Source organism: Leuciscus leuciscus (genome assembly GCF_965113295.1).
Source record: "Leuciscus leuciscus genome assembly, chromosome: 5".
Taxonomy (NCBI): Eukaryota; Metazoa; Chordata; class Actinopteri; order Cypriniformes; family Leuciscidae; genus Leuciscus; species Leuciscus leuciscus.
The window spans coordinates 16,191,746-16,217,582 of NC_138729.1; the positions used below are offsets into that span (position 1 = coordinate 16,191,746).

Below are 25,837 nucleotides of genomic sequence, written 5' to 3' on the forward strand. Positions count from 1 at the left end.
GAGTATTGAAAGGATATAAGCGCCGGAAAGCGCAGCAGGAAAGCAAGGAAGGCTGCGCGGCCAGCGACTTCAGTGACTCGTCCCGCTGAAGGTGCTTTCTCTCAGACGGCGCGGCTTCTTCTCCAGCTCCAGCGATGCGTGTGCTTTGCTTGAAGGATGAAAAAAAAGATAATAGCTGCCTGCGAGCGGTATTTATAGGCCTAGACCACGCCCGTTTCGGCGGGACGTGACGCAGCGGGCGCGAAGCACCCTCATTGGGTCTGGCGTCACGCCAGGCCTCGCTCGATAGGCTGCTGCAGTTGCCGCAGAGCAGCCAATAGGCGCGCGAGCTGCCTCGCCTATGTCTGCATGCTGCCGTAACACGTTTTGCATTATTACAAAATTAAGGATAATTTTTGGCTTCAATATCTCGCGGAAAAAGGATTTTCCCCTAGCGTAAGATATCTTACGCAGTACGAGAGACCTCTCGTAAGAGAACCAACAGATCATTGCAAAGGTTAAAACAGTTTCAATAAAAGATCTATAAAACATTATCAATATGGATTTATCCACTTCAAAGGACTTAAGCTTCCTCAGTAAATATAACCGTTTTTGTGCTTTCGATATAATAAGATTTGTATTTTCCACCCACCTAAGTTTATCATCAATTAATGTACCCAAATACTTATATGAACTGACCATCTCAACCTCTTTACCCGCAATAACTACTTTAGATGGAGTTCCGACAGAATTATACAATTCTATAGTCATATCCTTAGTTTTGGATCCGTTAATTTGTAAATGAGAACTCACACCAATCCAAAAAATATTTCAAAATGGGCCCATGCTCTGTGTCACCTTGCTTTAACAGACTCAGCACCACTGTATCATCGGCATATTTAATATGTCTGTCTGGATATTGACTTCTGCACCTATCTGTATATAAAATAAATAATAAAGGTGAAAGAATACAGCCTTGGGGACAGCCCACTGAAGAATACAGTTCTCGGGAATGTTCTCCATTTACCCATACTATTTGAGATCTTCTGGTAAAAAAATCTAAAATCCAGGCCACCAAACCCTTTGGAACATCAAATTCAGAAAGCAAACGTTCAGCTAAAAGAATTGGTTGAATAGTGTTAAACGCTGAAGAAAAATCTATAAATAATAAACGAGCATGATGCTTACCGATATCCGCACGTTTATTGTAATTTAAGAGTGGCAGAGTGGCATCCTCCACACTCCTATTTCTCCAATAGGCAAATTGTAGCGGATCCATCAGCTGACTAGTATGCTCTACGAGACAAAATTTAATAATTCTCTCAAAACACTTCATTAATAATGATGTTAAAAAATGTTTTCTAAAATCGTTCATTTGTTTGGCGTTGGTCTTTTTAGGAATCGGTACAATAATGGATTTTTTCCCACACTGAGGGTACTCTTTGTAATTTCAATGAGGTCTGAAAAATGAAATGACTAATATCACAGAGCTGATAAGCACAGCTCTTCAAAACTCTCCCACTGACTTTATCAGGCCCAGGGCTTTTATTTTGTTGGGTGGTCTGTAAAACCCTCAAAACAGAAGCTTTATCAATTTGCAGATATTCCTCTGTTTTCAAACCAGAATAAAAATCCCTACTCATTTGATTAAAATCGTGTGTATCGAATCGCCTAAAAAATCATTCAATTAATTTGCTATCTCTCCCTTTTCTATCCTTGACTCAAAGTAATTCCCGTTGATTCTTTATTTTTTGCACCAGCCACTACTTTTATTTATTTCCATGCTGACTGAATATTTCCCTTAATAAACTTCTCCTCCACTGATTCCTTATTTCATTTTTGCCCTCCTAATATCTCGTTTTACTTCCTTATTAACCTGCCTCTTTTCCAAATCTGTTCCTTGGTAAAAAACCCGTTTCTTCTCATTTAAAACATGTTTCAATGATTTTGTCATCCAAGGCTTATTATTTGAGTAGATTCTTACATTTTTCCTAGGTATCACAGACTCTTCACAAAAGTGAATATAAGAACTCGCAACATCAGCTAGGTCATCATTGTCTACACAAGAAGTTTTAAAAATATCCCATTCAGTCCGATCAAAACAGTCTTGTAACTGTAAGATATTATCATCAGTCCATCTTTGAAAAGACCTAATGACTGGCCTTGTTCTCTGCAACACTGGTTTATAACATGCTTGCAAAAAGACTGCATTATGGTCTGCACAACCAATTGGGGGTCTGGAAAAGGATCTATATGCGTTCGGTATTGACCCATAACATAAATCAAGTGTTTTTTTATGACGTGTAGGACAGTCAATTAGTGATCGACCGATGTATCGGTTTACCGATATTTTTACCGATATTTAAGCATTTTCCCATAATCGGGTATCGGTTTTGTAATATCGGATTCGCCGATAAACGGCGCCATCTTGTGGCCGTTTTGAGAATTCCGCCATTGCAGCCGCGTCTGAGGAGATCAGTCAACAACAACTCTGTGCACAGGCAAAACATATGTTCTGCTTGCTTTGCTTTAATTTTTCAACTTTATTTAACATAACAGACATGCAGAAATGAGATTTGAGACATGAATGCCTGATATAGCCTAGTTTATTTATGCAGCTTGGTTCTAAAAAATTGAGACGAACTCATGGAGTCACGTAGCGTAATCCGTCATGTCCTGCCCCAATAAAGACGTAACTTTACATGAATTAAATAAAACAGACATGAATGAGTGCATGTTGAAAATAAAAGCACTGAATTTAATTCTCTATCAGTTGTATTTGCTCACCATTAGTCTCGAGAAAAAAGTTCGTTCATATTGCTGAGCACTCACTGGGTTGATGATCAGGATGCTCACGGCCACTGAATGAAACTTTTGACAAGATTATCTTGTTTAAACATCTTAGATTATATTATTTACTACATAGCAATTATTTCGCTAATAACGTTACACATCTAAATATACCGCTTTGTGGAAATTAATTATTTATTATCTCCACGCGCGATCGCGGTTGAGTTCTGTGTAAAATAAATGCATAGATAAACAGCACTTTGTCAGTTGGCATTTCATGATCTAGATTCAATCTAGATCATGAAATGTCAACTGACAAAGTGCTGTTTATATAGTCTCGAAAAAAAAAAGTTTGTTCATATTGCTGCGCACTCACTGGGTTGATGACCAGGAATGCTCAAGCACGGCTACTGCATGAAACTTTTGACAAGATTATCTCGTTTAAACAACCTAAATTATATTATCATTTACTGCATAACCATTATTTCGCTAATACAAATCTAAATAAATACCGCTCTGTGGAAATTAATTATTTATTATCTCCACGCGCGATCGCGGTTGAGTAAGTTATAGTTCTGTGTAAACGCATAGATAAACAGCACTTTGTCAGAAAGGATTTCATGATCTAGACCGACAAAAACATTATTAATAATTAATAACATAGGCCTACTAGTTGGAAAATGCAAATATGCTGTTTTGTTTGTTACTTTCCTGATAATGTTATATTCCAGCTAATATTATTCAGTGAATTAATATTACCCAGTGAATTATTCCTCACTCTTTAAACCTATTAAATGGCACATATAAACCTTCTAAAACTGTTTAAAATGAATTACATTTCAATACAAAATATAATACAAAAAATACCTCCAACATGTGGAACCACTTAAAGATACATCACTCAACTATCTTTGAATATATGTTAGAATAATTTTTGTGCTTAATTTTTTACCTCATCAAAGCTTTTATTTTTAAACAAAGACACTTAGTAACAATGCACTTTATTTTTTGGACTCAGACCCCTCTATTTATTTGTGTATAAATATAAAGTTTTTTATGTATGCAAGGAGGGAGTGATTGTTATAAATAAAATTGTTTGTTCAGTTCATTTGTGTTGTAATAATTGTGTCAAAAACAGAAGTATAACAGTAAATAAATATCGGTTCTGCATATCGGTAATCGGCACATAAACATGCAAATAATCGGTATCGGTTATAAAAAATCAATATCGGTCGATCACTACAGTCAATATATTGCTGGAAATTTAAAACTCCCTCCAAAGAACATTTGTTAAAATCCCCCATAATAAAATGGGGAGCATCCGGTGAACGCAACTGATATCGCTGCACCACCTGACTGATGATATCCATTGCCTTCTGAACATCAGATTTCGGGTGAATATATACCACTGAAACAAAAAGTTGCTGAAATTCTCTTGGCAAATAAAAAGGCCGGATAGATAGTCAATAGTTCTATATCAGCAGTACACATTTCCTCACGTACAATCACTGTCTTTGCCCATCGATTGTTTACGTACAAACAGACACCTCCTCCTTGAGACTTCCCTGTGACTGAAGGGTCACGGTCCAGCCGTAGAGGTGCCCCAAACCCGTCCAAAGACAGTTCGGTGTCACAATCCTTCCCGTTTAACCAGGTCTCTGTCAATGCAATCATACAAGCATCTCTGTACTCCCGTAAACAGCGGACATTTGCTTGCAGTTCGTTTATTTTTCTTCTCGTCCACGATGGACTGTACTTATTTTGACTGAGGGCACAATTACTTCATAGTAACCTGAAGGACAGTAGGTAAGCGCATAATTTCGACATCAGGTTTCAGTGAGGATTATAATACCAACATCTTTGTGTATTAGAAATTCTGGGTCTGTGCTTTTAGAACCAAATGTTAAAGAATTAAGATCCTGAAGACCCCTGATTTCTTCTTGCTAATGGGGACTTGATGGCCAGCAGGTGGATGTGGAGTTGGTGACTGCAGGTTTACAGGTGTGTAGTGAGCCATAGGTGGGTGTGGATGATGTGAGATGCTTGTCCAGCCGACGTCTCTCCTCACGGGTTGGGGGGTTGTGTCTGGGCATATAGGGGTGATTCCTCGCTGGGGTCAGGGGGTTGTCTCTGGGAATGAAGGGGTGAATGGGCCTGTAGTGTTTTGAAGTCGGTAGCAGATGTCTCGGTGATGATGGGGTGCGGCCCAGGGCTGCATCTTTAAGGGTCCTTGCAAAAATGCGCACTGCATCAGTGTGCAGGTGGAGTCCATCGTACAGGTGTTGGAGGCCGATGTGGTGGTGGACCAGGTGCATGTTTGGAAGTGTAGAACATCCATGGGAAATTTCAGTGTTGATGTTGTGGATGATGTGTGGTGATGTCATGTCGTGGGAGAAGTGTGGAGATAATAATCCGGGATTCTGGGAACTTTTTGCTGGTGATTTCTGCCATTTTTCTCAAAGCATCAGCACTATTGTTGCGCAGCGAGTGAAGGTCATTGGTCCCAGTGTGGTTTATGACACATGAGGAGTGTCCTGTGAAGTCTCTGATAATCTGGTGGGCGTGGCCAGTTGTGCTGCATCATTTTGCAGAGGCTTTCTGATGTGGGAAGAGTTTCTGTGGGTCCAAGAACTTTCCATTGAGTCCATGAGTAGGAGAACATCTGGATCAGGTTCTGGAAGGTGGGCAGTGGAGGGTTGTGTTTCTGCAGCTGTCTTTGTTTGTGGTAGGCTCGCTGTCTGTGTTTGTATAGTCTGTAGTAGGGGCTGTAGTGAAGTGTGTTGTCATCTGTGTTTTTCTGTAACTGCTCTCTCATTTCTTGCAGCTGTCTGGAGAAATTCTCTTTTCTCTCGTTGCCCTCATCCTAGATTGCATATCTGTACGCGGAGAGTTTGGTTTTCTCCTTGCAGTTCTCTGAGAGCTCTGAGTTCAGTGATGGAGTAGTTGGTGTCTTTCTTCAGCTGCCTGAGCTCATCTTTAAGCTCTTGGATATAAATGTTTGTGTTGTGTTTCTGAGAGTTTGACTTGAGTGTGTTCTCTGAATTCAGTGGAGTCCATTTCCAGCAAAGCTAAACTGTCTCTCATTCAATGGTCCGATGGTGAAGGTGAAAGAATCGCTGGGCCTTCCTTCTCAGAGTCTGTGCTGTTTGCATGAGGCTTGTCTCTCTCCTCCTCTACACTGGCCTTCAGCAGGGGGAAAATCTCCTCGAATGAGTCCAGGCTTGCCTTATTGCCTTGCAGAAGGAAAGTGCCTTTAGTATAGTAGGTTATGGTGAGAATTGGGTTGTCTGTGTCCAGCATTTTATCTTTGCATATAGTTAGTCTTCCATCTTGACCGATTCCTCCTTTAAAAATGTGCTTGTATTCCTCACAGATGGCTGATTTCCATGCAGTTATCAAAATGGTGTAGAAGATAAGGTTGTTCTTGATTCTTCTCCCATTGAGTTGAATGTAGTCAGTGTACAAGATCAGGGTTGTCTCTGAGAGTTTTCTCTTTTTTTACGGGCCTGCACACTTCTGCACTTCTCTGGGTAAAGCACCTCCCTGCACTCTGTCTGTGCCAGGGTTGCCATGCCACCAATATTCGATCTGTAATTATTATTGGAAAATAAAAATACTATTCGCATTTTATTGCATTGCTTTGCTGGCTGTTAATGCAGTGGATCTATTTACAGTGTATGGATAAATCCCAAGCACTAAAACTCCAATAGGGTTATAATTAAATGCACTGTGGAGTAGTGTTGCTTTCGTCAACGAAAATTATGACGAAATATTGTCGTCAACGAACCGTTATCACCTGACGAAAACGAGACGAGACGTAAATGCTGGTCATGTGACGATGACTAAAATACATGTATAATGCAATATCGTTGACGAATAAAAACGAGACTAACGTCACGACGAATGAGAGAGTTGTGCGTGAACCCATAGCTTTGTCGGGTTTAAATTCTGGTTTGCGACCTGGTCACCCGATTATCAGCGAATTTAACAATATTACTCCATTAGTTACTCTATTAAAATGTCTCATTGATATATTTGACACATTCATAATCATTACTTTTGCCGGTTCTTTGTGACAGCTGTATGTTATTGGCAGCGTCTCTGGTTACATGAACGCGTCACCGCATCAGCACCAGAACATGGAGATTTTATTTTAGAGAATAATCGCACAACCTATTCGATGTTCTATAATTAAATAAACTAATCGAATATCCAAAAATCGTGACTCATCCCTGCATGGAATCTCTTGTTTCTTTTCCCAAATCTTCACTCACGTCTCACCCATTTTCTAAAGGGATTATAAACGTTTCTTCATTGGCTCGCATTTAATTAGGCCTATTATATTCGTATTATTTACTGTGGTAAAGTAGAAAAACGCTGTAGGACAGATAGCCTACATTTGTACTTGCATGTCAAATTCTTTTTAACACAGTTTGTGCTTGTTATATTAGACAGGGCGCGTCAAGTTTAGTTGTAAAACGCGTTTCACACGCGCGGGTGATTTTTAGTTTCACTTTCTCTGGCAGCGCAATCTCAAACATAGCCTAAATATCTCGCCCTTGTGGAGGATAAAATTCGCTCTTCAGACCAATTCACATCAAGTAGAAAACACAAAGATATCATGAAGAGATCGATGGTCTCTTTCCTGCTCGTGTCCCACATCCCTCTCAGAGCGCAGAGTATAGGCTATATCACGCGTCTTTGTGTGGAAATATAAAACGAGTTTTTATTTTTATTTTTTAAATTACCGCGGTGGTAAAAAATAAATAAAAAAACTGCCACCGTCACAGCCCTAAATATACTAAATATAATAAGATAACCTTGTTTGAAATTCTATATTGACTGGGTTAAATAGAATTGCATTACTAAAAGAGACTAAAATACAATTTTCATTGACTAAAACTAGACTTAAATGTCATCAGTTTTTGCGACTAAAACTAGACTAAAATGTCATCAGTTTTCGTTGACTAAAACTAGACTAAAATGTCATCAGTTTTCGTCGACTAAAACTTGACGACTAAAAAGAGTATGAACGTGACTAAAACTAATAAAAACTAAAACGACAGCTTGACACAGACTAGACTAAAACTAAAATTAAAACAGGCCGCCAAAAACAACACTACTGTGGAGTGTTTAACAAGTTTATTGTATTTGATCACAGTGGCCCTCCAGGACGGAGTTTTTTGGACATCCCTGAAATAGACCCACTGGGGTTATTTAGCTATTCATCAGGGCTGTAATCTCCCTGTCGATTGACAGAGCGGCTGCACAGAGCGGCTGAAATGATTAGTGTCTGTCAGTTATTATAATACATATGACAAAAACAATGGTCTAAATTATGTTGCATATTCCTCAAAAGTTCTTGTGATGATATCACTAGTTGACAACATAGTACTATTTTCGGAAATCATTGGCTATGATATTGCGCAGGTGCACGTGATGCAACGCCGTCAGAACCGACAGACTCGTGTGTCAGACTCATTTCAGTGCAAAATAATTAGGTCAAAAACTATTTAATATACTGCAAATAGGCTACTAGTTTTTTGTTTATTTATAATTCATTTAGGCAGACAACAAGGCTACCAAGTACTGCGCACAGTGCGCAGCTAATTAATTTAACGTTTTGTTTCCTAACGTAATTTTTAGTCGATTTTTAGTCGAAAATTTCAGGACTTCAGTCGACCAAGATTTTCTTTGGTTGATTACAGCCCTACTATTCATACTACTAAAGCATAAAAATACCATAATATGCTTGCAGATATTTAGGAAACATGCCGAGTTCACATACTCGTTTCTCTGAAAAACAATGCTACAGCCAGTTATTTTACTTTGAAATGTGTGTTTTGTGTCGGAATGTCTGTTTTTGTTTTGGTCTGTGTGAGACCGCAAGTAATGAATACTTGTTTAACAAATGATTATGACAAGAAGACGACAGATTTCATTTATCAAGTGACGAGAGTGAGGTGAGCTGACGATGGTGAAAGATTTGGTTTCAAAGCGAAATGTAAAATCACCTATTTGGCAATATTAGTTTTGTTAATAAAAGCTCTGTTTAAATCAAGTTGGTTTGTTTTTCCAAAAATCTCCATAAAATCATGCTTTAAGATGAAGTTTTAGTGCCAAAAACCACAAAAATAGGATTTCATTTTACTGAAATGTTTCATTTTTAAATGTTTTCTCATGCACTGCATCTCTTCTCTGCATTCCCCTATATAGTGATTCTGGTGAAAGCCTGTTTGTAACACAGTTTGTGACAAAAGCAGTCCGAACTGAAAGACGACATACTAGATCAACTAAGAGACCAGAGTCCATCTCTGATGATACTGGTGATGATGGAGAGGGGGTCACCAGCAGACTCCCAGAGAATGAAGACACAGAATATGAAGAGGGAAGTGAAGTTCTGCATGCGGTGTGCCCAAAAAGAGGAAAAAGGATTGATTATGTTCCCCCTCAAAAAGCTACTTTTCCCTTTTTGTTGAAATCGCACAGACAGCGGCACCTGCCCATGAAGAAGCACCAGATTCTAGAGGTGGCGTTTATTCATGTTATCTATGTGTATGTTCTGACTGATAAAATGCTTCTGGAGCCGTATTCACAAAACATCTTAAAGGGGTCATCGGATGCATTCCCTTTCATAAGGTTTTATTTATTTATTTATTTATTTATTTATTTATTGTTATCCTCAAAAAGCCTAAACACTCTCAATAATCAAGCCGTTTGTATTTTCTGAGCAATATTGTGTCATATTGCTCATGCTCCGCCCACGACCACTGATGGACTGTCCCGTATTAGCATATTTCCGCCCTCAGCCATTTGTATACTGTCCACCAAGGCAGCACTTTACGTGTCTTGTGTCGACACGCCCCACATGAGAGAGGGGTGGGGTGAGCAGTTGCTCATTTAAAGAGACATGCACTGAAACGGGTCGCTGTGAACAGAGCTGTGTTTTAGGAGGTAAAAAGGGTGTTTTACACAACCATTGAGAAATTTTAACCAAAGTATGTTACAAACTTTACATGAAGACCCTAAAGAATCATACCAACTTGTGGGAAATGGGCATCCGATGACCCCTTTAAGGCCAAAAGTAGCTCCTAACTTACTGATTTACGAGAAACTCTTAAAAATAATGTCAGTCCTAGTTTTAGGAGTCCAACTTTTTTTTTTTCACAAAGCATTTTAACACTAAAACAGGTCCTAAATCTGTAAAACATTAGGAGTACCTAATGTATGGCTGTTGCTGGCAATCCGCCTTCTCTCAAGCTGATTAGATTGATGGTTTGAACGTGCTCCTCCCAAACTTTGTTTATAAAGTATAATTTGTCGTTTCTCGAGATGCAGACATGTAAGAGGCTGACAATTAGCTGAACATATCGTCGCTGCCCGATGAAACTCACGTATGTCCAAAACGGTTACTTTTCAGGAAGTGAAAAAAACACCGTAATTTCAAAAGCAGTTGAACGTAGCATTGTCATACTTGGTACGGCATCTTTAAATGTAACCATATTCTTGCCAGTGTAATGATATAATCCACATTTGACCAAAATCGAGTTTAAATGGACATACGTGCATATTTTACAGTAACGGTGGTCGATACGCGTTCTTCCGATCATTAATTAGAATGGCCAAGTCGCGTTTCATATTGACAGATGAATAGGCTACGCTCAGTTTATTAAATAGCCTACGTCTCAGTTTATTAAATGTCTCTTGCAAACTATGAAGGGACAATGAATCAACACTCATTGCTGGGCCGGCGCGTCCATATAGGCGAACTAGGCAATTGCCTAGAGCGGCACTTTTGTAAGGGCAGCAAAATGTGTGCCAACCGGGAATGAACAATTCACAAAATAGGCTAGGCTATATGATCATATAATCATACATAATCAGGGAGCCTTTTTCTTTTCGTTTTGAATTATTTCGTTTAAAGACTTTTCAAGCTTTGTGTATTTGATGTATTTCTCATGTCTGTGTGAGGCATACACTGAGTTTCGTTAAGTTAGGATGAGATGCGCTCCAGTTAACGTGCAATGCAAGTGACCGCGCGGGCGCCTCCATGATTATATTGTCTGCTATATATTTGCTTCTTATTTATTAAATCCACTCCAGGCAATTGGTTGATGAAAAATTTATTAAAATTAAGATACAATTTATACAAAACGAAATTCACTTTAAAGAAAGGTTTTCTACAAAACCAAACTTAATGAAGTGGTCAAAATCATGTTTGACCCGTCTCAAATTGTGCATCCTATTACTCGTGCTGTTCACTTTTCATACTTTTAACAGTATAGTAGACCTACAGACTCTGTTTGTACAAATTGCTGCACATTCATTTAATTCTGCATTTTGCACACACAAGTTGAAAGGCTTCAAATCAAGTTCACGGATAATTGTGCGTGCATTTATTAATCATTATGATACTAAAATCATAACAAAGTAGGCTATGCTATGTACAAAAAAATACAGCCATTTCTGTTTTTTTCTTTAAAACAAAAAAACAAGCTGCACCCTTTTTTTTACATTTCATCTTTCATTCCGAAATAGAATAATGAATGAACGAAAAAGTACACGGACCCAACATGTAGTCTATTAGCCTTTTTACCCATTATCAATCTAAATTAATCTCGTTTTTAATTTAACTTAATTTAGTTTTTCTTTATTTAAATTGAGTTTTTCTTTATTTAAATTTCGGGTTTTTCTTTATTTAATTTTCGTTTTTTCTTTATTTAAATTTAATTTTTCGTTTTTTAAATTTCGTTTTTTTCTTTATTTAAATTTAGTTTTTCTTTATTTAAAATTCGTTATTCTTTATTTAAATCTACCCTTTACTGTGTCAGTAATTTATTAGTCAGGAAAATATTAGACTACCTTAAAAGTATTGCTTAAGTTAACAGACCCGTGCGTGAACATCTCCACAATAAAAAGTGACAATTACTTCGTCTAGACCATTTACCGGTAAATAACAGTTGTGAATATATTGCGAATATATAATAAACTTGAACAGTTGTCAAAAACAAACGTTTGCTGATACTTTACCTCACAGAGTTATTCGGCTATCCAATGCTGAGCTTCCAGAGACGCTTAGACCGGCGAGATGCCTCCACAGGGCGGGAGATACGCGGCGTGATTGACAGCTTTGACACCAAATGGATATACGTGAAAATCAGATGACATGATTTCACAACTTTTCATTGGTCATTTAGATATGTGAAGCATACTGTATACGGAAATGAACCTGGACATTCTATCCGTCGAAAAATCTCAAAATCGGCAAAATGGACATACGCGGTTTTCATCGGACAGCGACGATATACTAGTTTAATTAGTGACACAGCCTACATTTTAAAACCTTTATTTGAGTAAGGCAATTTTTTTATTATCTTTATTTGAAAATGGAATCATTTTGTATTTTAAACCTTTTTTTGAATATGGCAACATGATAGGCTACCTCATTCTAAAATATTTCTGATTAAATCGCTGACATACTAGACTCCTCCCCCACCAGCCAATCACCTTTTTCTTTTTTTCTTTTTTCATCAGCCAATCACTGTGGTCATAGTAAGCGTATTGACATCATCCATAGCAACGAGGTAAACCCCACCCTTTTTCTTAGCTTAAGTCTTCTCTCTATTCTTTAGTAAAAGTTGGTCTCAGCAGATTTGTGAATGGGTTTTAAGAGAAAACTCTTAACTAAGAACTTTTATTGTCATTTAGGAGAACTCTTAGTGGTAAGATAAAATGTTTTGTGAATACGGCCCCTGGTCTCTAGAAAAAGAAAAAAATGTTTTTACTTTACTGTCACTGGTTGTTATAATGCTATCAATGTCATTTAAATGTAATTAATTTATGCATGTTTATTATTTGTTGCATTTCTTTTTTAGAACTCAGAAATTGGAGGGTTCCTCAAATGCATAAAGAAAATCAAGGAGGGTTATGTAAAAACAGGAAGAGCAATCAGTCCATATATGCTGGAGTCTCGGTAAGTTCTAATTAATAAACAAAATATAAATATAATTGTATAATAAATATTTTCATTTTTAATGAAAAACATGAACTTTGTTTCAGGCTAAATGATAATTCTGAGGGGGATGACCACAACAGTGATCATGAAGTCACAAAAGTGGTATGTAATTACTGCAGACTGTATAGTGTAACAAATTTTTTGTTTTGATATTCTCTAAAAAAAATAATTCTCCTGTAGAATATCCATGCAATTTTTTTAAATTAAGTAATCAATGTTAAATTGTAACTTTATTACTAAAAGAAATGTCAATAGCTCACTAATATACAATACCATATTAATAAGGGGTAGCAGAGTAAAAATAAGACACCTTGGGATGGCTTTCAGCTAAAATTGCAATTAGTTGTGTTTGATTTTATTGTAAATATTCTGCTAATATTTTATATTTCAATATAATTCCTGCAGAAATGCACAGAGTTTGCCATCATTCTGATTTGAATGTGCTTTTATCAGTTTTGAAAGCAGTGTGTTGGCATTCGAAAACTGTGCTGCAAATGTATATGTTTTGCAGGTGAAGTATGAATGACACAAAGTGTTCATGGTTTTTGGAAAATGTGGTCATTGAATCCATTTTGTGTGAAAGCAATGAAAAATGATTCTCAGTTTGGTCCGCATTGACTTCTGTTTTGCTGAATGTGTGAATAGTTTTGAAAATTTGGTTTCAGTATTGACCGATACTTGTTAGCAATTGAGAACTAAATTGATCAAAAGCGACACAAAGCTTTTGTAACATTATAAATGTCTTTACTAGTTCAGATAAATGCTATTCTTTTGAACTTTCTAATAATCAAGCTCATCTGCATGCTCGTCGTCCTCATCGGGGTGTCGACCTGACTGCAGTTCGTCGTCATAACCGACTCGAGTGGGCAAATGCTCACATTCGATGGCATCTGGCACTTTGGAGAGGTGTTCTCTTCACGGATGAATCCCGTTTTTCACTATACAGGGCAGATGACAGACAGCGTGTATGGCATCGGGTGAGCGGTTTGCTGATGTCAACGATGTGGATCGAGTGGCCCATGGTGTCGGTGGGGTTATGGTATGGGCAGGCGTATGTAATGGATAACGAACACAGGTGCATTTTATTGATGGAATTTTGAATGCACAGAGATACCGTGACGAGATCCTGAGGCCCATTGTTGTGCCATTCATCCACGACCATCACCTCATGTTGCAGCATGATAATGCATGGCCCCATGTTGCAAGGATCTGTACACAATTCCTGGAAGCTGAAAACATCCCAGTTCTTGTCACCGGACATGTCACCAATTGAGCATGTTTGGGATGCTCTGGATCGGCGTATACGACCACATGTTCCATTGAAGAGTGGACCAACATTCCACAGGCCACAATGAATCAACTCTATGTGAAGGAAATGTGTTGCACTGCGTGAGACAAATGGTGGTCACAACAGATACTGACTGGTTTTTGAACCTATGTATGTGTATATGTATGTGTATAAATGTGTGTGTGTGTGTATATATATATATATATTAGGGCTGGGGGAATTAACGCGTTAATCTTTGCGATTCATTTGAAATGTTTAACGCGCTAAAAAAAAATAACGCAATTGACGCAGCACTTTTTTTTTTTGCCTCGTTTTAATGATTTCCTGTTGCGTCTGCTATTAAAAAGGCCGAAATATGCCGTCCCGCCCCTCCATGTTCGGCGGTCAGGTTTCATTCTCGGGCAGCTTTCATGAGCGGGTCTTTTCCGCTCGGTATGTGCGTCGCGCTCTGTGCTCCGCGAGTGTGTGTGTGTGTGTGTGTGTGCTCGCTCGCTCTGTCGTTAATGGCCCAGCAGCGGCGAGCTCTCCGTTCCGTGTGTGTCGGCGGCTCTGTCGTTAACGGCCCAAAGGCTTCAATCATGTACTAAGCACTGGAAAAGTAAGGTCCACTCAAGTAACGTGAAATTTCTCTGTTGACTTCTGTTTGCTGAGCTGGTATAGCCATGCTGGGCAACAATGGTAAAATGACCTGCTCTGATCACATGCTCTGGTAATAATAGCTTTGTAGGACTATATTTTGTTTTAAAAATTAATAAAATAATAATAATAATCTGTTAAATTGATTATGTTGATTGATTATTGAAAAAGAATAATATATTGATATATTGATGTTTAATATTTTAATATAGGGCTATTTTCTGTTCCCTTTTTTTCCTGTGTTGTTTAATTAGGTGATTCTAAGTTTAAATATTGATGATTACAAGCTTGGGGGAAGCGCAATTAATTGCAATTAACTACAGAAATTGTGCAATTAATTAGTTAATTTTTTTTAATCGATTCCCAGCCCTAATATATATATATATATATATATATATATATATATATATATATATATATATATATATATATATATATATATATATATATATATATATATATACACACAGTGAGGAAAATAAGTATTTGAACACCCTGCTATTTTGCAAGTTCTCCCACTTAGAAATCATGGAGGGGTCTGAACTTGTCATCGTAGGTGCATGTCCACTGTGAGAGACATAATCTAAAAAAAATCCAGAAATCACAATCTATGATTTTTTAACTATTTATTTGTATGATACAGCTGCAAATAAGTATTTGAACACCTGAGAAAATCAGTGGTTAATATTTGGTACAGTAGCCTTTGTTTGCAATTACAGAGGTCAAACGTTTCCTGTAGTTTTTCACCAGGTTTGCACACACTGCAGGAGGGATTTTGGCCCACTCCTCCACACAGATCTTCTCTAGATCAGTCAGGTTTCTGGGCTGTCGCTGAGAAACACGGAGTTTGAGCTCCCTCCAAAGATTCTCTATTGGGTTTAGGTCTGGAGACTGGTTAGGCCACGCCAGAACCTTGATATGCTTCTTACAGAGCCACTCCTTGGTTATCCTGGCTGTGTGCTTCGGGTCATTGTCATGTTGGAAGACCCAACCTCGACCCATCTTCAATGCTCTAACTGAGGGAAGGAGGTTGTTCCCCAAAATCTCGCAATACATGGCCCCGGTCATGCTTCACAGTAGGGATGGTGTTCTTGGGATGGTACTCATCATTCTTCTTCCTCCAAACACGTTTAGTGGAATTATGACCAAAAAGTTATATTTTGGTCTCATCTGACCACATGACTTTCTCCCATGACTCCTCTGGATCATCCAAATGGTCATTGGCAAACTTAAGACGGGCCTTGACATGTGCTGGTTTAAGCAGGGGAACCTTCCGTGCCATGCATGATTTCAAACCATGACGTCTTAGTGTATTACCAACAGTAACCTTGGAAATGGTGGTCCCAGCTCTTTTCAGGTCATTGACCAGCTCCTCCCGTGTAGTTCTGGGCTGATTTCTCACCTTTCTTATGATCATTGAGACCCCACGAGGTGAGATCTTGCATGGAGCCCCAGTCCGAGGGAGATTGACAGTCATGTTTAGCTTCTTCCATTTTCTAATGATTGCTCCAACAGTGGACCTTTTTTCACCAAGCTGCTTGGCAATTTCCCCGTAGCCCTTTCCAGCCTTGTGGAGGTGTACAATTTTGTCTCTAGTGTCTTTGGACAGCTCTTTGGTCTTGGCCATGTTAGTAGTTGGATTCTTACTGATTGTATGGGGTGGACAGGTGTCTTTATGCAGCTAACGACCTCAAACAGGTGCATCTAATTTAGGATAATAAATGGAGTGAAGGTGGACATTTTAAAGGCAGACTAAGGGCGTTTTTCCACTGGGTTCGTTTGCTGCGGTCCGAACCCGAGTGCGCTAGTTCCCGGCACCCCCCGCAGCGTTGGTCTGGTTTCACACTCAATTAGTTGTATCGAACCCAGGTGCGTTTGCAGTGATCTTACGTCATCGCAAACGCACACGGAAAACGCATGGAGAATACAACTCGACTGAGCATAGCTGTAATTTGTCTGTTTTTTTGGTGCTATTATGCACAACATAGTGAGAGACAACTAAGTTTGTTCATTACATGGTGTAATTCAGCACATATCCAGGGGACGCCGTGTTTCTGCTGTTCGCAGAAGATTTTTCACTGATGCGACAGTGATACGCATGCGCGGGATACTATACTTCCTGAACAAGCACGCACCCGAGTCCGTGTTGCTTGCACATTAACGCGAACCGCGCCACGGTTCGGGAGCAACTGAGCTCAGACCACCTCCTCCAGGTAGTCTCGGGTTCGGTACTCTAGTGCAGTGGTTTTCAAACTGTGGGTCGCGACCCACTTGTGGGTCACACAGTGAGAAAAAGTGGGTCGCACAAAGGCACTTAGCTGCAGCTAAATTTACGTTACGATGAGTGAAACAAAACCAGTCCGATTAATGACCAAACGACTATGAGTTTTAGCGCCCGCCAAAGTGTTATTTGATCGCTGAGTAATGTAGATGAACTGCTGCGCTTGTGACAGAGTCACAGTGCATGTTTGACTGAAAGAACGAGCAGAGAGAGTACTAGGTCGCGCGCGCGCTCTCTCTCTCTCTCTCTCTCTTCGGAGCCAGGCGAAAGTGTAAAAAAAGACTTCACCGTCTCCAAACTAAGCGCTGTCCTGCTCTCTCTCCCTCGCACATATTAATCAAAATAAATCGACACGGTGGTAAAAGGTCGGAAGACCAAAGTTTCATGTGGAGCATTGTGCTAAATAAGTTGTTGCCTTATCTTCTCTGAAAAGCGTCCCAGACATTCAGCTGACATAAAACAACACTTTAATTAAACGAAAAAAACTATCCAGTGATGAAATGTTTTCTGTGTTGACACAAATCTTGGATGTCTATGTCCTATAACTGCTGGGATAATCACACAACGCGCATGACACGTCCAATTCGCGAACTAATGACTCCTTTGAACCGATTCATTTTAATGAATGGACAATTGATCTTTCCAACAGTGAACTCAGGAGACGTTTGAATCAGTAACACTTTACAATAAAGTTCTATTTATTACATAAATTACATAAAAAGTACAGTTTGCTTACTCAAGCTTAAGCTTTAAAATAAATAAAACCCCTTGTTTTTTTTGAAAAGCATATGACTACATTTTTCCACACAGTGCTATCAAGAATCGATAAGAGAATCGTTAAAGAATCGGATCGATAATCAGAATCGTCAGTGGCATTATTATTATTGATAAAATCGTATAATTTCCCATCCCTATGTGAAGACGGTACAATTATAATCAAACATTAAAGAACATACATGTTTTTTTAAGAGTTAAAAGTTTAAAATATTTTGCTAACATGAAGGCTTGTCACTGTCAGTCTTTTTACATCCGTGCAAAACTAGGGAATGCAGATTAAGACCATCAGCATGCATTGATTAATCCCATGGCATGTAGCAAAAAAAATTAAAATGTGCGACCAAATCATGCTGGTGCGACCAACTGAGAAAGTTGGTAGCACCAGTGCAAGTGGGTCTTGAGATTGATTATACTTGTCTAGGTGGGTCCTAGAACGAAAAAGTTTGGGAACCCCTGCTCTAGTGCGCACCCGGGTCCGATGACAGCGTTCACATTAGCGATTTTTCATGCGAACCGTGCCCCGGTCCGCACTAAACTGCCAGTGTGAAAGCGCCCTTAGGCCTAACGCGATCACACCTAATGCGTTTTTCAGGTTCGAAAACGCGAGGCACACAGCACTTACCATCACACAGAACGAGCAGTGCGCTGCGTGTTTTATGTTGCTAGGCAACCACTGAAACAGCTGTCCTGTCAGTCAAGTAAACGTTAAATCTGCCATTTATTAACTTTATTTACTTTCTGTTAACATTGTGGTAGTGATGGTTCGTGAAGTCGTTAAGCTCCTGATAACCCGCGAGAGCACCAAGTTCATCCTCCATCATCGCACTCTCTGGGCGTTCAAGCAACTGTAGCTTTCATCACTACAACGGAAGGCCCGCCTCTCCATTCATTCGATTGGACAGTGGAAAAAAACGCGATGACGTCGGGCGCTTTTTCCGCTTGGAGCTGCTTTATTTTCAACTTCAAAAACGCGAGGCGCAGCAGGCGCTTAAATATTTGGCTCCAAAACTCTGGAATAGTCTTCCTGATACTGTTCGTTGCTCAGACTCGCTCTCCCAGTTTAAAACTAGATTAAAGTCACATCTCTTCAGCCAGGCATTCATATAATATTTTTAATCTTACAGTTCAAACTACAATCCGGCCTCTAGCTCATAAATGCCAGAGGAGAACTGGCCCCCGACTGAGCCTGGGTTCTCCCAAGGTTTTTTTTTCTCCATTAGGTCACCTGATGGAGTTTTAGGACACCATTAGGTCACTTGATGGAGTTTTTTGGTTCCTTGCCACTGTTGCCTTTGGCTTGCTCAGTTGGGGATATTTTGGAGATATTTAATTTAATTTTATCAATCAATAAATTCCACTTGAAACAAACCTTGTTGTATTATTTTAATTTAATACTGTGAAGCTGCTTTGATACAATCTGTATTGTGAAAAGCGCTATACAAATATACTTGACTTGACTTGACTTAAACAGCGCGCAGAACGCTCGCTGCCATAGGAAACCAATTGAAAATAGGCGCCTCTCACTGCCAAAAACGCGTCAGATGTGATTGGCCCCTAACAGGTCTTTGAGGGTCAGAAGTTTGAGGGTCAAAATAATTTTTTATTTATTACACATATATATATATATATATATATATATATATATATATATATATATAAAAAAAAAAAAAAAAATATATATATATAGGCCTATATATATATTAGGGGTGTCCCCGACTATGGATTTTCAGTCAAATCAGAATCGTCAAGTCTTGCCTATAGTCGACTAATAGTCGAGTCATGTGTATGGGGGCGGGGCTTTAACATTTCAAAGCCACAATGTACAGAAAATCACACAAAGATATAGAAGAAAATGTATAAAACATTTTGGATCAATAAAACTAAGAAATAACATTAATAACTCCAGAAAGTCCACACTGCAGACAGGATTTGCATTTCACATGCAAAAAAAAAGTATTAAATCGGCTAAATTACCCGTGCGAGCAGGCTCTAAGTCAGGGGTGGGCAAACTTTTTGGCTCAAGGGCCAAACTGGGTTTTAAAATTTGACAGAGGGCCGGCCCAGTAGCAGATTATGAAACACGATCTCATGAAAGTGTGTATCTATACCACTAATTTTATTTCTCGTGCCATTTATACGCCAAAAATGTTTTTTGCATGCATATGCTACGCACTGTAAACCCCTTGGTTAGGATTAGGGGTGCGGAGTGCGTGCCTATTACACGCCATAAAGTGCGTATCATATGCATGCGAAAACTGCGTATCATAAGCACTACAAATACAATTCGTGATATTCGCACTTTCATGAGATCGAGCTGAGCAAACACATTTAAGTTGTGTCAACGTCTGCGCCGAAATTCAACAACTGAGAGAAATATTGACAATAAATTTTTTATGCTAGATATCCCCCATTTAGCATGTTATGTTTTGAGGTTAATTTTTAATTAGTCAGATGTTAGATAATTATAGCCTATAGGCCTACTTTTTAAATATTGTTTATCCTTATTATTATTTAATGGGCCTAACAGTAAATTAGAAACAAAACACCTGCAAGTGTACACTTAAAAGAGTAAAAATGACAGAAGGTTACGTTAATTTATTAAAACTGCATATGGCAATCAATTTGCACTTCCAAAAGTCATACATTTGTGGAAAAAACGAAATAAACGAATATACAAATTTATTTTAAGAATAATAAAATAAAACGTAAAAGGCAAAGGCAGATCTAAACATTTAATGAACAAAACTGGGTACATGGCAAACAGGGGAGCGTAGTCGAAAGCCGGGCGATAAAGGTCGGTAAACGGAATCAGTCAGGATACATCCACAAATCCAGAGGAGCAAAGAAACTAAATGGCAGACAAATCAAAGGAAAAACTAAACGGGTGTGCAAGCGGTTACCAAACATTTTTTTCTCTGTGAGTTTCCAAAAAAGGAAAAAACATTAACGTGCAACAAGTCTATGTTGCTGTCTGTTTGGTTTCCATGGTGACGCGTCATTGCTTGTTACGTGACACACACACCGCAGCCACAACAGCGCTGAATGAATTATGATCTGCTTTTATGTCATTTTTCCTTTTTTACATTTGTTAGCTATATGGCATGAAATATCTGATATTCTGATTGTCAAATATATGCAACGCAATATATATAACGCAAAGTATTGCAAGAAAAAGGCAAAATGAATGCGATCTTAAGACAATTTTTTAAATACTCGACGGGCCGGATTAAACAGCCTAACGCCGCCTTCACACTGGCAGTTGAAATCAGCTCCGTAATACGCAATACGCCCCCAGCGGACGTCGTACTACACCGTTGAAAAGCTTCGGAAGCGAGTAGAACAAAAATGGCGGAGAGATTAACGGTTGATTTTGTCAGTGTCAGAATGTACAATTCTGTATGATCTCTCTGATGAGGGTTATAGAGACATTAATCGGAAGGCTGCTGCGTGGAGGAAAGTTCCCCAGGACGTTGATATGTCAGGTCGGCTAAATGTGATATAGTGGTATATAGGGCTTTTAATTGTATTAACTGCCCTAATAACGTTTGAAAATCATGAAAATAAAAAAAATGACATGACAACTTATCGTTATAAAATCATTATTTATTTTATTAAAAGTTGAGAATTCAGGTTTGTTTATCAGTACCATAGCAACGCTAACTTCCGCCTGGAATTGTCGGATAGGAACCGTCCGTAGCCTTTCGCAAGAGTTCAATTTTTTTTAACGCATCCGGATGACCAACGGACACGATTTTTTTCGCACCGCACTCGTTCGGACCCGGTTCGCACCCATTCGCATGCGGTCTGCGAATCTCCATAGGAAATGAATGACTTCCGGTCGTTTCGTAGCCGTATCGGAGCTGATTTCAACTGCCAGTGTGAAGGCGGCGTAATTGGCCCGCGGGCCGTAGTTTGCCCACCCCTGCTCTAAGTACAGCACAACATCGATGCACCGAAAAAATAAACAATTAATTAAATAGAATATACCTTTCTAATAAATAAAAATACAAAACGAAATAAATCAGAATCAAGTCACAAGATGAGCAAATGTGTGCAAAATGCCTAAAGTGCAGGGGAACATATATTCAAAACACAATAAGCCACAAATAGTTAGATTAGATAACCCTGACAGATCAATAAATACAATTTAAATAAAGAAATGATTAAAATAACGATAGTAGCCAGAATTTTCAACTTTGTCTTTTTAACTGCAGAAACAACAATACATGCTAAACTGGAGTCGCAGCCTTTTAGCTAAAAATGTTCACAGCATCCAAAAATCAAATTAGAACCGGCTGAAAAGTTTTGAAATCACTTGTACCCTACCTGATCGAGAGAACAAATCCAGTCTTTCACTCTGTCTGTATCCGTTGGAGTCTTTTGTGCGCGCTGATAAAATACATTCTAAGGCCGTGTGTCCACCAAAGCGTTTTTACTCGCGGCTGGCGTGCTTTTTCAATTGTTTTCAATGGGAGCGCCGCGTTTTTAAAACGCCATGAGCGTAGCGAGGCGCTGAGCGTCTTTTTCACGCTGAAGCGCCGAGCGTTCGGCGTTTTTTACAGGTCGCCGAGTTGAAGAATGTTCAACTTTGGGTAAAACGCAGCGCTCATCACTGTCACTTTTTACCCAACCATCCAATCACAGTGGAGGAGGGGTGGGACTAAAACCACACCGACCAACTGTCACATTCTGCTTGTACAACGACATCAACCAGCAGAGCTAAACGGGGAAAAAAATGGATGAAAAATTTATATTGCTGGTCTCCGAACATAGTTGTCTTTACCAGATGACATCCCCTGATTACCACAACGTCATTTTGAAAAACAGTGCTTGGACTGGAGTAACATGTCATACTGTGTATCATAGCAACGAAGCGTCTCAACTGAAAAAACGCTGCGCTGCCAAAACGCTCTCAAGCGCCCACAGCTGAGCGTTTTTAGCAGAGCGCCTAGCGTTTTCAGCTGGCTAAAAACGCTTTGGTGGACACACGGCCTAAGACAAACGTGAAAAACGTTTAACGACTCAATCTCCTAAAATAGTTAAATTAAGGAAAACCATGATCGCACTTCTGCCGGCCAACGTTAACAAGTTGGTTTTCCACGGGACATTCTAAAATGCTTAACGTGAAAAAAGCTTTTAAAACGCTTAAAAGGCACTTTATCGTGGCTTAATGTACACAGACAGTAGCCTACACACTTTATTAAGAAACCATACTATGTGCAGATAAGCAGATGAACCCAGAACATGAACGCAATGCTATAGTAAAGGAGGGCTTCTTTACATAATTTGACATTTTTATTTAACTATTTTAGGAGATTGATTTAGGAGAAGTGTTTTAGAATGCATTTTATCCGCGCGCACAAAAGACTCCAACGGATACAGACAGAGTAAAAGACTGGTTTTCCTGATGCTAAATCCAGCCTTGGAGAATATCCTTTCTGATGGTGTACATTCAAACTTTAGATTTTCTTATCCAAGACATTGTTAAAGATTTAAATCCTTGCCGCCAAGACGCTCCTCTGTCGGTCACGGATTGAAAGTGAAACTTAAATCTGTCACGGGGTGTTTGGATTTATTCACGCACGTTAAATATTTATTAAAAGCTTCTTTCTTTGCACATATTTATATATAGCATTATCATAATAGGCTGAATATTAACGTATGAAAACCGGTAGTTCTATGTGAAATCAGACATTGAGCGCCCTTATATAGCTAAAGTGGTATGATCCTCATTTCATAACACCTCTGCGAAGATTCGACCGTGAGATCGGTAGTCGAATCAGGCTCCTCCAATCGAAGCATCGAATCTTCGACTATTCGGGGTCACCCCTAATAAATATATATTATATTATATTATATTATATATATATATATATATAATTTTATTTTTTATTTATTATTATTATTAATATATATATTAATAAAACATTATATATATATATATATATATATATATATATATATATATATATATATATATATAATTTTTTATTATTATTAATATATAAAGCAACTGCCATGTGATTGGTTGATTAGATAATTGCATTAATGAGAAATTGAACAGGTGTTCCTAATTATCCTTTAGGTGAGTGTGTATGTGTATATGTGTGTATATACATATACATATATACATATATACTAGTGGTGGGCCGTTATCGGCGTTAACGTGCTGCGTTAACGCGAGACTCTTATCGCGCGATAAAAAAAATATCGCCGTTAATCTATTCTCCAAGTTGGGTTGGGAGATGGCTCTATACTACACAAGCTATGATGACGCAATCTACCCGCGGCCGCGAGGTAAACCCGGCTGCAACGCATATTCGTCGTCATCTTAAGTAAACACGGCTGAAGGTGAAAGCTGGTGAAAAAGATCGGTGCAACATCCATTATTTGGACTTGGTTCGGGTTTAAGCCGTCAGACGAGCAGCAGCAAACTATATACAGAGTGTGTGGGGTAACAGTTCGGTAAGTTAACACACGACTAATCCGTTCTACCACCTCAAATTCAAAACGAAACATGATATCACTGAATACCAGCGCGCGCGTATTATTCCCATTCCAATATATCTTAGTGCAGGGCCGGATCTACCATATGGGCAATCTGGGCACGTGCCCAGGGGCCCTTGCGCAGAGAGGGGCCCTCCGTGATCGGAGTTTTTTTTTTTTTTTTTTTTTGCCACGTTCGCTGCTACATAAAAATAGTATACACAAGGCTTTGCCTCGATCTTGATAATTATCCAATCAGAATTTTTTAAAAGTGTACATTACATTATATGATCTCTTATTCATGCAAATGCTTTTAAACAATTCATGTGCGACAAGACAAAAGTCTGACTGTGACACACACACACACACACACACACAGAAAGACGCGCGCGCGCCAGTATCGTGCGCACAGACAGCACGCCAGAATACAGTTATCTTTCGTGCTTGAACTTACAATAACACACACAATTATGCCAAAATGTCCGTTTTGTCGAGTATCTTCATAACATAAGAGCTGTCTTATGATGAACGTCAAGAGTTGTGAAAGAATGAGGCGCGTGCGAGAGCCGCGTCTCCGTCAGCTGGTCTTAAAGAGACAGCAGCCAATAAAGCTTTCTGTCAGTAAAGTTAATCAAAGAACAAAAAGAACAGAGAAAATGACTCACTGCTGTTGACTAAAGTTTTTTTTTTTTTTTTTTTGCTATAATAAGGATTAGTCTATATTTAATTTATAATTTATGCAGTGCAGTTTGACAATTTCGGTATATGTCCTAGGTCTACCTGTTTGACAGGCACAGGTAAATATGACATTTATTTTTAACTCTTGTATTATTGAGACAAATAACAATATTGAATTTATTTTAATTTGAAAACACAGTGCATTTAGTTGTTGTTTCTAGTTTGAGTTGAGAAATGGGCTACAAATTTCAGCATTATCACTAATCTGTGTGTGCATTTTACTTGAGAAATAAGCAAGTTAACTCATGAAACCATTTGTTTACTATATCGCAATCGCATATCGCAATATTGACCTCAATAATCACAATATGACATTTTCCCCAAATCGTGCAGCCATACTTTTCAGAAAAATGTATTTCGTATCATTGTCTTGTGAACTAGTCATTCAGCTTTTGATCAATAGTGATTGGCATGTTAAATCCCACACCTGGTGTGTGTTCCTTTGGAGGGTGTGGTTGTCAGGTAGGGGAGGGGGCCCATGAGCTTCAGTGCCCAGGGGCCCCTGGGGGTACTAATCCAGCCTTGCTTAGTGGTGTAGCACATCATCTCGATTTTAAGAATCGTTGTTGTGTTTCTTTTTAACTGAAAAGACATCAGTTAGACAATATTCTAATTTTAAATTTGGGGTTTCATAAGCTCCAAGCCATAATAAACATTAGACCTACTTAAGTCTCTGCAGCTAGTGTACTTAAATTTTATTTATCTGCAAAATTATGTTGTATACTTACAGTTTTGCACAATATATGTTCTCAAAACTACATACACCCTTTAAAAAAAAATACATTTAGCAGTTGTTTAGCATGGGTCTGTGTAATCTGTTCTGAAATGGTTTTATTATAATATACTG

General features: G+C 38.7%; 1 protein-coding gene and 1 long non-coding RNA gene across 3 annotated transcripts in view; one reads left to right on the forward strand and one right to left on the reverse strand.

The window, feature by feature from the left end:
• pho (phoenix) overlaps positions 1-25,837 on the forward strand; it is a 67,794-nt gene that overhangs the window by 35,053 nt on the left and 6,904 nt on the right. Inside the window, exons 1-4 of one of the 2 annotated variants that reach the window (XM_082171369.1) lie at positions 9,162-9,298; positions 12,304-12,353; positions 12,645-12,742; positions 12,829-12,886. In XM_082171369.1, coding sequence (XP_082027495.1) covers positions 12,729-12,742; positions 12,829-12,886 — 72 coding nt within the window. In that variant the 5' untranslated portion in view covers positions 9,162-9,298; positions 12,304-12,353; positions 12,645-12,728. Of the gene's footprint in view, positions 1-8,985; positions 9,299-12,303; positions 12,354-12,644; positions 12,743-12,828; positions 12,887-25,837 lie in introns of those variants that run through there. The other variant, XM_082171368.1, reaches the window with a different exon arrangement.
• LOC309500011 lies at positions 21,362-23,592 on the reverse strand. Its single transcript, XR_014206438.1, has 2 exons — positions 22,786-23,592; positions 21,362-22,115 (listed from the first exon to the last, which is right to left on the reverse strand). It is a non-coding gene; the product is annotated as an uncharacterized lncRNA (long non-coding RNA).